We start from the raw sequence: 15,780 nt of genomic DNA, 5'->3' as shown, positions 1-15,780 counted from the left end.
ATAATACTATATTAGCATCTGGGACTGAGGAGGAGGCAGTTTACTCTGGGCATGCTTTTCATCCAAAAGTGAAAATGTTGCCCCCTATCCCAAAGAAGATAACGGCATCATCATCACCCGTGGGTCAAAACAGGTTAACACCATCATCACCACCACCCGTGGGTCTAAACAGGTTACCACCATCATCACCACCCGTGGGTCTAAACAGGTTGACACCATCATCACCACCACCCGTGGGTCTAAACAGGTTAACACCATCATCACCACCCGTGGGTCTAAACAGGTTGACGCCATCATCATCACCCGTGGGTCTAAACAGGTTAACGCCATCATCATCATCACCACCCGTGGGTCCCTGTGGCACGGCACAGATTTGACTATGATGACTGACTATGTAGGCTACTTACCATCTGCAGGGCTGAGATCTCAAAACCTGCTGCTGAGATGGAGTGGAGGATCTTTCCTGTCAGGGCTGTAGAGAGAGAGAGACAGAGAGAGAGAGAGACAGAGAGACAGAGAGAGAGAGAGACAGAGAGACAGAGAGAGAGAGAGAGAGAGAGAGAGAGAGAGAGAGAGAAACAGAGAGACAGAGAGAGAGAGACAGAGAGAGAGAGAGGAAGTTCATGACATAACAGGCTCGTAACAGGCTCAGAATGGAAAGCAGATATGGTCCTGGATGTGTTCAGGACAGCTCTGTCAGGGGAAGGTCCACTAGTCAGACGGTAGACTGACAGTAGGATACGGACAGACCCTCTTCAACATTAAAGCTTCAGTTATCAGACAGCCCTTCCAAAAACCGGGGTTGTGACCCATCTGCCTATTGTCCTGAATCCAGACCCCAGCTAACAGATCTCCAATAATCAACAGGCCACAAAATGCAATGAGTTTCAAATCAGCTGTGTTTGCTAGGGATGGGGGAAAATAATGAGCCCTCTCTGGTCCCCGAGGACTGGAGTTGCCCATCCCTATAAGGTGGGGAGGTCTGTTGAATGCTCAGTCTGCTCTGCTCTCACCATGATTGGCCAATGGACTTGGGCAAATTCTCAGCTCACTGGACAAAAAGTTGCAGATGACCTTATGCCTGTTAACTCTTATGGGGATGACCTGAATACCCCTCTGACTTTAAATATTGTATGGGGCTGCCCTGGACACCATATGTGAATTGATTGCCCCCCATCTATCTTCAGAGTTCGTACTGTTAGGTTACCTAAACTGGGATATGCTTAACAGCCCAGCAGTCCTACAATCTAAGCTTGATGCCCTCAATCTCACACAAATTATCAATGAACCTACCAGGTAAAACCCCAAATCAGTAAACACGGGCACCCTCAGATGTCATCCTAACTAATTCGCCCTCCAAATACACTTATGCTGTTTTCAATCAAGATCTCAGCGATCACTGCCTCATTGCCTTCATCCTCTATGGGTCTGCGAACAAACAACCACCCACTGTCAAACGCTCCCTAAAACACTTCTGCGAGCAGGCCTTTCTAATCGACCTGGCCCGGGTATCCTGGAAAGGATATTGACCTCATCCCGTCAGTCGAGGATGCCTGGTCGTTCTTTAAAAGTAATTTCCTTACCATCTTAAATAAGCCTGCCCCATTCAAAAGATGTATAACCAGGAATAGATGTAGCTCTTGGTTCACTCCAGACCTGACTGCCCTCGACCAGCACAAAAACATCCTGTGGCGGACTGCAGTAGCATCGAATAGTCCCCGCGATATGCAACTGTTCAGGGAAGTCAGGAACCAATACACGCAGTCAGTCAGGAAAGCAAAGGCCAGCTTTTCAAACAGAAACATGCATCCTGTAGCTCTAACTCCAAAAAGTTCTGGGACACTGTAAAGTCCATGGAGAACAAGAGCACCTCCTCCCAGCTGCCCACTGCACTGAGGCTAGGAACACGGTCACCACCGATAAATCCATGATAATCGAAAATTTCAATAAGCATTTCTCTACAGCTGGCCATGCCTTCCTACTGGCTACCACAACCCCGGCCAACAGCTCCGCACCCCCCACTTGCCCAAGCCTTCCCAGCTTCTCCTTCACCCAAATCCAGATAGCAGATGTTCTGAAAGAGCTGCAAAACCTGGACCCGTACAAATCAGCTGGGCTAGACAATCTGGACCCTCTCTTTCTAAAATTATCCGCCGCCATTGTTGCAACCCCTGCTACCAATCTGTTGATTACCAATCTCTAGACCCAAACTGCTACAGACATATCTATCCTACCCTGCCTTTCTAAGGTCTTTGAAAGCCAAGTTAACAAACAGATCACCGACCATTTCCAATCCCACCGTACCTTCTCTGCTTTGCAATCTGGTTTCCGAGCTGGTCATTGGTGCACCTCAGCCACACTCAAGGTCCTAAACGATATCATAACCGCCATCGATAAGAGACATTACTGTGCAGCTGTCTTCATCGACCTGGCCAAGGCTTTCGACTCTGTCAATCACCACATTCTTATCGGCAGACTCAACAACCTTCTCAAATGACTGCCTCGCCTGGTTCACCAACTACTTCTCTGACAGAGTTCAGTGTGTCAAATCGGAGGGCCTGTTGTCCAGACCTCTGGCAGTCTCTATGGAGGTGCCACAGGGTTCAATTCTCGGGTCGACTCTCTTCTCTGCATACATCAATGATGTCGCTCTTGCTGCTGGTGATTCTCTGATCCACCTCTACGCAGACGACACCATTCTGTATACTCCTGGCCCTTCTTTGGACGCTGTGTTAACAAACCTCCAGTCGAGCTTCAATGCCATACAACACTCCTTCTGTGGCCTCCAACTGCTCTTAAATGCAAGTAAAACTAAATGCATGTTCTTCAACCGATCGCTGCCCATACCTGCCCGCCCGTCCAGCATCACTACTCTGGACGGTTCTGACTTAGAATATGTGGACAACGACAAATACCTAGGTTTCTGGTTGGATTGTAAATTCTCCTTCCAGACTCACAATCATCTCCAATCCAAAATTAAATCTAGAATCGCCTTCCTATTTTGCAACACAGCATCCTTCACTCATGCTGCCAAACATACCCTCGTAAAACTGACTATCCTACCGATCCTTGACTTCAGCGATGTCATTTACAAAATAGCCTCCAACACTCTACGCAGCAAATTGGATGCAGTCTATCACATTGCCATCCGTTTTGTCACCAAAGCCCTATACACTACCCACCACTGCTACCTGTATGCTCTCGTTGGCTGGCCCTCGCTTCATATTCGCCACCAAACCCACTGGCTCCAGGTCATCCATAAGTCTTTGCTAGGTAAAGCCTTATCTCAGCTCACTGGTCACCATAGCAGCAGCGCTCCAGCAGGTATATTTCACTGGGCCATCTGTAAATATCCCATCCAGCTACTTCATCCCCATACTGTTATTTATTTTTCTTCTTTGCACCCCTCACTAATTTTAAGCACCAGCTGTCAAGAGCAGCTCACAGATCACTGCACCTGTACATCTGTAAATAGCCCATCTGTAAATAGCCCACCCAACTACCTCATCACCATACTGTTATTTATTTTTTTGCTCCTTTGCACCCCAGTTTCTCTACTTGCACATTCATCTTCTGCACATCTGTCACTCCAGTTTTTAATTGCTAAATTGTAATAATTTCGCTACTATGGCCTATTTATTGCCTTACCTCCCTTATCTTACCTCATTTACACACACTGTATATAGACTTTTTCTACTGTATTATTGACTGTATGTTTGTTTACTCCATGTGTAACTCTGTGTTGTGGTTTGTGTCGCACTGCTTTGCTTTATCTTGGCCAGGTCACAGTTGTAAATGAGAACTTGTTCTCAACTCACCTACCTGGTTAAATAAAGGTGTTCTCAACTCACCTACCTGGTTAAATAAAGGTGTTCTCAACTCACCTACCTGGTTAAATAAAGGTGTTCCCAACTCACCTACCTGGTTAAATAAAGGTGTTCTCAACTAGTCTACCTGGTTAAATAAAGGTGTTCTCAACTCACCTACCTGGTTAAATAAAGGTGAAAAAAAATAAAATAAAAAGACTGTTAAATAAATAAATAAAAACTACTAATTGCCCCGTAGCACTCACTTCTGTCATCATCAAGTGCTTTGAGAGACTAGTCAAGAATCATTTCACCTCCACCTTACCGGCCACCCTAGACCCACTTCAGTTTGCATACAGCCCCAAATAGGTCCAACGATGCCATCACACTGCACACTGCCCTATCCCATCTGGACAAGAAGAATACCTATGTGAGAATGCTGTTCAATGACTACAGCTCAGCATTCAACACCACCAAACTCATCATTAAGCTCGTGCAACTGGGTCCTGGACTTTCTGACGAGCCACCCCAAGTTGGTGAGGTAGGAAACAACATCTCCACCCCGCTGATCCTCAACACCGGGGACCCACAAGGGTGCGTTCTCATACATGCCTCCAACTCAATCATCAAGTTTGCGGACGACACAACAATGGTAGGCTTGATTACCAACAACGACAAGACGGCCTACAGGGAGGATGTGAGGGCCCTCGGAGTGTGGTGTCAGGAAAAGAACCTCACACTCAACGTCAACAAAACAAAGGAGATGATCGTGGACTTCAGGAAACAGCAGAGAAAGCACCCCCCCTTCCACATCGACGGGTCAGTAGTGGAGAAGGTAGTAAGTTAAGTTCCTCGACGAACACATCACGGACAAACTGAATTGGTCCACCCACACAGACAGCATCGTGAAGAAGGCGCAGCAGCGCCTCTTCAACCTCAGGAGGCTGAAGAAATTTGTCTTGTCACCGAAAACACTCCAGAGGGTAGTGAGGCTCTCCAGAGGGTAGTGAGGTCTGCACAACACATCACCGGGGGCAAACTACCTGCCCTCCAGGACACCTACACCACCCGATGTCACAGGAAGGCCATAAAGATCAACAAGGACAACAACCACCCGAGCCACTGCCTGTTCACCCCGCTATCATCCAGAAGGCGAGGTCAGTACAGGTGCATCAAAGCAGGGACCGAGAGACTGAAAAACAGCTTCTATCTCAAGGCCATCAGACTGTTAAACAGCTATCACTAACATTGAGTGCCTGCTGCCAACACACTGACTCAAATCTCTAGCCACTTAATAATAAAAAACTGGATGAAATAAATGTATCACTAGTCACTTTAAACAATGCTACTTAATATAATGTTTACATACCCTACATGACTCATCTCATATGTATATACTGTACTCTATACCATCTACTGCATCTTTATGTAATACATGTATCACTAGTCACTTTAAACAATGCTACTTTATATAATGTTTACATACCCTACATTACTCATCTCATATGTATATACTGTACTCTACTTGTGTGTAGAAGGTAGTTGTTGTGAAATTGTTAGGTTAGATTACTCGTTGGTTATTACTGCATTGTCGGAACTAGAAGCACAAGCATTTCGCTACACTCGCATTAACATCTGCAGTAGGCTAGTTGAGAACACCTTCATTTAACCAGGTAGGCTAGTTGAGAACACCTTTATTTAACCAGGTAGGCTAGTTGAGAACACCTTTATTTAACCAGGTAGGCTAGTTGAGAACACCTTTATTTAACCAGGTAGGCTAGTTGAGAACACCTTTATTTAACCAGGTAGGCTAGTTGAGAACACCTTTATTTAACCAGGTAGGCTAGTTGAGAACACCTTCATTTAACCAGGTAGGCTAGTTGAGAACACCTTTATTTAACCAGGTAGGCTAGTTGAGAACAAGTTCTCATTTACAACTGCGACCTGGCCAAGATAAAGCGTAGCAATTTGACACATACAACAACACAGAGTTACACATGGAATAAACAAAACATACAGTTTCATATAGACATATGGCATTTGAAATGTCTTTATTCTTTTGGAACTTCTGTGAGTATAATGTTTACTGTTCATTATCTACTTCAATAATAGAGCGTTGGACTAGTAACCGAAAGGTTGCAAGTTCGAATCCCCGAGCTGACAAGGTACAAATCTGTCGTTCTGCCCCTGAACAGGCAGTTAACCCACTGTTCCTAGGCCGTCATTGAAAATAAGAATTTGTTCTTAACTGACTTGCCTAGTTAAATAAAGATAAAATAAAAAAATAGTCATTGAATAGCAGCAGATACAATGTAATATCTGGACAATCTGGATTCCTACATCCAATTAGTCATTGAATAGCAGCACATACAATGTAATATCTGGACAATCTGAGTCCTTCATCCAATTAGTCATTGAATAGCAGCAGATACAATGTAATATCTGGACAATCTGGATTCCTACATCCAATTAGTCATTGAATAGCAGCACATACAATGTAATATCTGGACAATCTGGATTCCTTCATCCAATTAGTCATTGAATAGCAGCACATACAATGTAATATCTGGACAATCTGGATTCCTTCATCCAATTAGTCATTGAATAGCAGCACATACAATGTAATATCTGGACAATCTGGAGTCCTTCATCCAATTAGTCATTGAATAGCAGCACATACAATGTAATATCTGGACAATCTGGAGTCCTTCATCCAATTAGTCATTGAATAGCAGCACATACAATGTAATATCTGGACAATCTGAGTCCTTCATCCAATTAGTCATTGAATAGCAGCGCATACAATGTAATATCTGGACAATCTGGATTCCTTCATCCAATTAGTCATTGAATAGCAGCACATACAATGTAATATCTGGACAATCTGGAGTCCTTCATCCAATTAGTCATTGAATAGCAGCACATACAATGTAATATCTGGACAATCTGGATTCCTACATCCAATTAGTCATTGAATAGCAGCACATACAATGTAATATCTGGCTGGACAATCTGAGTCCTTCATCCAATTAGTCATTGAATAGCAGCGCATACAATGTAATATCTGGACAATCTGGATTCCTACATCCAATTAGTCATTGAATAGCAGCAGATACAATGTAATATCTGGACAATCTGAGTCCTTCATCCAATTAGTCATTGAATAGCAGCAGATACAATGTAATATCTGGACAATCTGGATTCCTACATCCAATTAGTCATTGAATAGCAGCACATACAATGTAATATCTGGCTGGACAATCTGAGTCCTTCATCCAATTAGTCATTGAATAGCAGCGCATACAATGTAATATCTGGACAATCTGGATTCCTACATCCAATTAGTCATTGAATAGCAGCACATACAATGTAATATCTGGACAATCTGAGTCCTTCATCCAATTAGTCATTGAATAGCAGCAGATACAATGTAATATCTGGACAATCTGGATTCCTACATCCAATTAGTCATTGAATAGCAGCACATACAATGTAATATCTGTCTGGACAATCTGAGTCCTTCATCCAATTAGTCATTGAATAGCAGCACATACAATGTAATATCTGGACAATCTGGATTCCTTCATCCAATTAGTCATTGAATAGCAGCAGATACAATGTAATATCTGGACAATCTGGAGTCCTTCATCCAATTAGTCATTGAATAGCAGCAGATACAATGTAATATCTGGACAATCTGGATTCCTTCATCCAATTAGTCATTGAATAGTAGCAGATACAATGTAATATCTGGACAATCTGGAGTCCTTCATCCAATTAGTCATTGAATAGCAGCACATACAATGTAATATCTGGACAATCTGGAGTCCTTCATCCAATTAGTCATTGAATAGCAGCACATACAATGTAATATCTGGACAATCTGGATTCCTTCATCCAATTAGTCATTGAATAGCAGCGCATACAATGTAATATCTGGACAATCTGGAGTCCTTCATCCAATTAGTCATTGAATAGCAGCACATACAATGTAATATCTGGACAATCTGGAGTCCTTCATCCAATTAGTCATTGAATAGCAGCACATACAATGTAATATCTGGACAATCTGGAGTCCTTCATCCAATTAGTCATTGAATAGCAGCACATACAATGTAATGTCTGGACAATCTGGAGTCCTTCATCCAATTAGTCATTGAATAGCAGCACATACAATGTAATATCTGGCTGGACAATCTGAGTCCTTCATCCAATTAGTCATTGAATAGCAGCACATACAATGTAATATCTGGACAATCTGGAGTCCTTCATCCAATTAGTCATTGAATAGCAGCACATACAATGTAATATCTGGACAATCTGGAGTCCTTCATCCAATTAGTCATTGAATAGCAGCAGATACAATGTAATATCTGGACAATCTGGATTCCTACATCCAATTAGTCATTGAATAGCAGCACATACAATGTAATATCTGGCTGGACAATCTAAGTCCTTCATCCAATTAGTCATTGAATAGCAGCGCATACAATGTAATATCTGGACAATCTGGATTCCTACATCCAATTAGTCATTGAATAGCAGCACATACAATGTAATATCTGGACAATCTGGAGTCCTACATCCAATTAGTCATTGAATAGCAGCAGATACAATGTAATATCTGGACAATCTGGATTCCTACATCCAATTAGTCATTGAATAGCAGCACATACAATGTAATATCTGGACAATCTGGAGTCCTTCATCCAATTAGTCATTGAATAGCAGCAGATACAATGTAATATCTGGACAATCTGGAGTCCTTCATCCAATTAGTCATTGAATAGCAGCAGATACAATGTAATATCTGGACAATCTGGATTCCTTCATCCAATTAGTCATTGAATAGCAGCAGATACAATGTAATATCTGGACAATCTGAGTCCTTCATCCAATTAGTCATTGAATAGCAGCACATACAATGTAATATCTGGACAATCTGGATTCCTTCATCCAATTAGTCATTGAATAGCAGCACATACAATGTAATATCTGGACAATCTGGATTCCTACATCCAATTAGTCATTGAATAGCAGCACATACAATGTAATATCTGGACAATCTGAGTCCTTCATCCAATTAGTCATTGAATAGCAGCAGATACAATGTAATATCTGGACAATCTGGATTCCTACATCCAATTAGTCATTGAATAGCAGCGCATACAATGTAATATCTGGACAATCTGGAGTCCTTCATCCAATTAGTCATTGAATAGCAGCGCATACAATGTAATATCTGGACAATCTGGATTCCTACATCCAATTAGTCATCGAATAGCAGCACATACAATGTAATATCTGGACAATCTGGAGTCCTTCATCCAATTAGTCATTGAATAGCAGCAGATACAATGTAATATCTGGACAGGATTTTCTGCATGAAGCACAGTTGTTTGGTCTTTACACTTGCAACATATTACTAAACAACCTGATAGGAAACAGTAAGAGCTGAGCACACGGTGACGACAGACAGGTGCCATTTCAAAACCTATTTCTCTGTTGGCTGTAGCGGCTGGCGAAAGACACACGGCTGGCTGGTCACGCCTCGGTTATCAGGGTTATTACACCTTGTCCTCTGAGCTCTCTCTCCCCGAGCAGCACACCACCTGTCTGCCTCCAACAGAACAGGCTGTCCTCACATCATCTCCCTTCCCACCTCCACAGTCCCCCGATCCCAACTGGCACTGTTGCTAGGAGATCAGGTTCTGGGTGCCTAGCAACAGATGTTTCTCTATTCCAGTCATGACTGAGCACAAATTTTTTGTCACGAATCACCTCCCATTGGTTGAAGATTGTAGACAGATGAAGCTAGCCTCCCCTAAACGGACCCTTCACAAAGCCCTGCCCCCCTTGGTTACTGTTGCAACCTTGGACAACATTCCCCCAGGATGATGTAAAAACTGTGTTTCTAATACACATTGAAATCAAACACTGACTACACTTTGCAAATCCCCCCCCAAAAAAACTCTAGGTTATGTTGTGGTGGACTGTCGATTACAATTGCTTCATGGGAACCTGGTCAAATTATTTTTTTTGTACTGTAACTAGCCACTGATCTTTATAATTGGCTGCTGAGGCCTTATAAAATACAAACAAGAGACACGCCCTGTGTTCCATTGACTGAACAATTCAAGACTAGACTGGATGACTTACTACTCTGGATGCATCTGAAATGGAACAATATTCCCTATTTAGTACACTACTTTTTTTTTTTACCAGAACCCTATGGGCCCCGGTCAAAAGTAGTGCACTACATAGGGAATAGGTTCCCATTTGGGATGCGCCCTCTGAGTCCGGACTTCGAGCCAAGGTGTGGTCTGTCTCTGCATGGTGTTCCAGTAATCATGTGGACTTTGTTCAAGGAGGCAATGGTGCGAGGATAGGTTAAAGAAGTGTTGTATCTCTGGCAGGCTGCCTTATCCAGTACAGTGGAACTGTAAGGTCCCTTTGTTCACGGTGTTATCTCCTACCTAAACAAGCCCCTGTCTCTCTCCACCATGTCTATTCTTCTGCTACCTGAATAAAAGAAACTAGAAAATCCAGAGACTCTATTAGCTAATCCACTTGTTCAATTCCTGTGAGGAATATTAGAGACACAGTGATAAAGTAATTCACCTTCCCTGATAGTGATCTTAGACTAGAACCTAGAGCTACTAATAACAACCTGATGAAAGGCTGCCCAGCTACTCCACTAATAACAACCTGATGAAAGGCTGCTCTACTCCACTAATAACAACCTGATGAAAGGCTGCTCTACTCCACTAATAACAACCTGATGAAAGGCTGCTCTACTCCACTAATAACAACCTGATGAAAGGCTGCCCTGCTACTCCACTAATAACAACCTGATGAAAGGCTGCTCTACTCCACTAATAACAACCTGATGAAAGGCTGCTCTACTCCACTAATAACAACCTGATGAAAGGCTGCTCTACTCCACTAATAACAACCTGATGAAAGGCTGCCCTGCTACTCCACTAATAACAACCTGATGAAAGGCTGCTCTACTCTACTAATAACAACCTGATGAAAGGCTGCTCTACTCCACTAATAACAACCTGATGAAAGGCTGCTCTACTCCACTAATAACAACCTGATGAAAGGCTGCCCTGCTACTCTGCTCTACTCTACTCCACTAATAACAACCTGATGAAATGCTGCTCTACTACTCAACTAATAACAACCTGATGAAAGGCTGCCCTGCTACTCTGCTCTACTCTACTCCACTAATAACAACCTGATGAAATGCTGCTCTACTCTACTAATAACAACCTGATAAAAGGCTGCCCTGCTACTCTAATAATAACAACCTGATGAAAGGCTGCCCTGCTACTCTACTCCACTAATAACAACCTGATGAAAGGCTGCTCTACTCCACTAATAACAACCTGATGAAAGGCTGCCCTGCTACTCTACTCCACTAATAACAGCCTGATGAAAGGCTGCTCTACTCTACTAATAACAACCTGATGAAAGGCTGCTCTACTCCACTAATAACAACCTGATGAAAGGCTGCTCTACTCCACTAATAACAACCTGATGAAAGGCTGCTCTGCTACTCTATTCCACTAATAACAACCTGATGAAAGGCTGCTCTACTCCACTAATAACAACCTGATGAAAGGCTACTCTACTCCACTAATAACAACCTCATGAAAGGCTGCTCTACTCCACTAATAACAACCTGATGAAAGGCTGCTCTACTCCACTAATAACAACCTGATGAAAGGCTGCTCTACTCCACTAATAACAGCCTGATGAAAGGCTGCTCTACTCCAATAATAACAACCTGATGAAAGGCTACTCTACTCTACTAATAACAGCCTGATGAAAGGCTGCTCTACTCCACTTATAACAACCTGATGAAAGGCTGCCCTGCTACTCTACTCCACTAATAACAACCTGATGAAAGGCTGCTCTACTCCACTAATAACAACCTGATGAAAGGATGCTCTACTCCACTAATAACAACCTGATGAAAGGCTGCTCTACTCCACTAATAACAACCTGATGAAAGGCTGCCCTGCTACTCTACTAATAACAACCTGATGAAAGGCTGCCCTGCTACTCTACTAATAACAACCTGATGAAAGGCTGCCCTGCTACTCTAATAATAACAACCTCATGAAAGGCTGCCCTTCTACTCTAATAATAACAACCTGATGAAAGGCTGCCCTGCTACTAATAATAACAACCTCATGAAAGGCTGCCCTTCTACTCTAATAATAACAACCTCATGAAAGGCTGCTCTGCTACTCTGCTCTACTCTACTCCACTAATAACAACCTGATGAAAGGCTGATCTGCTACTCTACTAATAACAACCTGATGAAAGGCTGCTCTGCTACTCTGCTCTACTCTACTAATAACAACCTGATGAAAGGCTTCCCTGCAGCTCTACTCTACTACTGACAACCTCATGAAAGGCTACTCTACTCCACTAATAACAACCTGATGAAAGGCTGCTCTACACCACTAATAACAACCTGATGAAAGGCTGCTCTACTCCACTAATAACAACCTGATGAAAGGCTGCTCTGCTCTACTAATAACAACCTGATGAAAGGCTGCCCTGCAACTCTACTAATAACAACCTGATGAAAGGCTGCTCTGCTACTCTACTAATAACAACCTGATGAAAGGCTGCTCTGCTACTCTACTAATAACAACCTGATGAAAGGCTACTCTACTCCACTAATAACAACCTGATGAAAGGCTGCCCTGCTACTCTACTCCACTAATAACAACCTGATGAAAGGCTGCTCTACTCCACTAATAACAACCTGATGAAAGGCTACTCTACTCCACTAATAACAACCTGATGAAAGGCTGCTCTACTCCACTAATAACAACCTGATGAAAGGCTGCTCTACTCCACTAATAACAACCTGATGAAAGGCTGCTCTACTCTACTAATAACAACCTGATGAAAGGCTGCTCTACTCCACTAATAACAACCTGATAAAAGGCTGCTCTACTCCACTAATAACAACCTGATGAAAGGCTGCCCTGCTACTCTACTCCACTCCACTAATAACAACCTCATGAAAGGCTGCTCTACTCTACTAATAACAACCTGATGAAAGGCTGCTCTACTCCACTAATAACAACCTGATAAAAGGCTGCTCTACTCTACTAATAACAACCTGATGAAAGGCTGCTCTACTCCACTAATAACAACCTGATGAAAGGCTGCCCTGCTACTCTACTAATAACAACCTGATGAAAGGCTGCTCTACTCTACTAATAACAACCTGATGAAAGGCTGCCCTGCTACTCTAATAATAACAACCTCATGAAAGGCTGCCCTTCTACTCTAATAATAACAACCTGATGAAAGGCTGCCCTGCTACTAATAATAACAACCTCATGAAAGGCTGCCCTTCTACTCTAATAATAACAACCTCATGAAAGGCTGCTCTGCTACTCTGCTCTACTCTACTCCACTAATAACAACCTGATGAAAGGCTGATCTGCTACTCTACTAATAACAACCTGATGAAAGGCTGCTCTGCTACTCTGCTCTACTCTACTAATAACAACCTGATGAAAGGCTTCCCTGCAGCTCTACTCTACTACTGACAACCTCATGAAAGGCTACTCTACTCCACTAATAACAACCTGATGAAAGGCTGCTCTACACCACTAATAACAACCTGATGAAAGGCTGCTCTACTCCACTAATAACAACCTGATGAAAGGCTGCTCTGCTCTACTAATAACAACCTGATGAAAGGCTGCCCTGCAACTCTACTAATAACAACCTGATGAAAGGCTGCTCTGCTACTCTACTAATAACAACCTGATGAAAGGCTGCTCTGCTACTCTACTAATAACAACCTGATGAAAGGCTACTCTACTCCACTAATAACAACCTGATGAAAGGCTGCCCTGCTACTCTACTCCACTAATAACAACCTGATGAAAGGCTGCTCTACTCCACTAATAACAACCTGATGAAAGGCTACTCTACTCCACTAATAACAACCTGATGAAAGGCTGCTCTACTCCACTAATAACAACCTGATGAAAGGCTGCTCTACTCCACTAATAACAACCTGATGAAAGGCTGCTCTACTCTACTAATAACAACCTGATGAAAGGCTGCTCTACTCCACTAATAACAACCTGATAAAAGGCTGCTCTACTCCACTAATAACAACCTGATGAAAGGCTGCCCTGCTACTCTACTCCACTCCACTAATAACAACCTCATGAAAGGCTGCTCTACTCTACTAATAACAACCTGATGAAAGGCTGCTCTACTCCACTAATAACAACCTGATAAAAGGCTGCTCTACTCTACTAATAACAACCTGATGAAAGGCTGCTCTACTCCACTAATAACAACCTGATGAAAGGCTGCCCTGCTACTCTACTAATAACAACCTGATGAAAGGCTGCTCTACTCTACTAATAACAACCTGATGAAAGGCTGCCCTGCTACTCTACTCTACTAATAACAACCTCATGAAAGGCTACTCTACTCTACTACTAACAACCTGACGAAAGGCTGCTCTGCTGCTTTACTAATAACAACCTGATGAAAGGCTGCCCTGCTACTCTACTAATAACAACCTGATGAAAGGCTGCCCTGCTACTCTAATAATAACAACCTCATGAAAGGCTGCCCTGCTACTCTACTAATAACAACCTGATGAAAGGCTGCCCTGCTACTCTACTAATAACAACCTGATGAAAGGCTGCCCTGCTACTCTACTAATAACAACCTGATGAAAGGCTGCTCTACTCCACTAATAACAACCTGATGAAAGGCTGCTCTGCTACTCTAATAATAACAACCTCATGAAAGGCTGCCCTGCTACTCTACTAATAACAACCTGATGAAAGGCTGCCCTGCTACTCTACTAATAACAACCTGATGAAAGGCTGCCCTGCTACTCTACTAATAACAACCTGATGAAAGGCTGCTCTACTCCACTAATAACAACCTGATGAAAGGCTGCTCTGCTACTCTAATAATAACAACCTCATGAAAGGCTGCCCTGCTACTCTACTAATAACAACCTGATGAAAGGCTGCCCTGCTACTCTAATAATAACAACCTGATGAAAGGCTGCCCTGCTACTCTACTAATAACAACCTGATGAAAGGCTGCCCTGCTACTCTACTAATAACAACCTGATGAAAGGCTGCCCTGCTACTCTAATAATAACAACCTGATGAAAGGCTGCTCTACTCCACTAATAACAACCTCATGAAAGGCTGCTCTGCTACTCTGCTCTACTCTACTAATAACAACCTGATGAAAGGCTGCTCTGCTACTCTGCTCTACTCTACTCTACTAATAACAACCTGATGAAAGGCTGCTCTGCTACTCTACTAATAACAACCTGATGAAAGGCTGCCCTGCAGCTCTACTCTACTACTGACAACCTCATGAAAGGCTACTCTACTCCACTAATAACAACCTGATGAAAGGCTGCCCTGCAGCTCTACTCTACTACTGACAACCTCATGAAAGGCTACTCTACTCCACTAATAACAACCTGATGAAAGGCTGCCCTGCTACTCCACTAATAACAACCTGATGAAAGGCTGCCCTGCTACTCTACTAATAACAACCTGATGAAAGGCTGCCCTGCTACTCTACTAATAACAACCTGATGAAAGGCTGCCCTGCTACTCTACTAATAACAACCTGATGAAAGGCTGCCCTGCTACTCTACTCCACTAATAACAACCTGATGAAAGGCTGCCCTGCTACTCTACTCTACTAATAACAACCTGATGAAAGGCTACTCTACTACTCTACTAATAACAACCTGATGAAAGGCTACTCTACTCCACTAATAACAACCTGATGAAAGGCTGATCTGCTACTCTACTCTACCGAGATGCGCAGCGGTCTAAGGCACAGCATCTCAGTGTAAGACCCGACAGTGCATCTCACTGCAGTACCTGGTTCGAATCCAGGCTGTATCACATCCGGCCGTGATTGGGAGTCC

At 43.0% G+C, this 15,780-nt stretch overlaps 1 protein-coding gene across 5 annotated transcripts in view; it reads right to left on the bottom strand.

Annotated features, from left to right (window-relative positions):
- LOC139414729 (NME/NM23 family member 7) overlaps nucleotides 1–15,780 on the bottom strand; it is a 123,499-nt gene that overhangs the window by 53,977 nt on the left and 53,742 nt on the right. For all 5 annotated transcript variants that reach the window (XM_071162629.1, XM_071162547.1, XM_071162461.1 and 2 more), the window contains exon 8: nucleotides 408–472. In XM_071162629.1, coding sequence (XP_071018730.1) covers nucleotides 408–472 — 65 coding nt within the window. The remainder of the gene's footprint in view (nucleotides 1–407; nucleotides 473–15,780) is intronic.

This window comes from Oncorhynchus clarkii, chromosome 1, assembly GCF_045791955.1.
Source record: "Oncorhynchus clarkii lewisi isolate Uvic-CL-2024 chromosome 1, UVic_Ocla_1.0, whole genome shotgun sequence".
In the NCBI taxonomy this organism is placed as follows: domain Eukaryota; kingdom Metazoa; phylum Chordata; class Actinopteri; order Salmoniformes; family Salmonidae; genus Oncorhynchus; species Oncorhynchus clarkii.
Note: the sequence above shows the minus strand (reverse complement) of the source record. Positions and strands in the feature narration are given on the sequence as shown.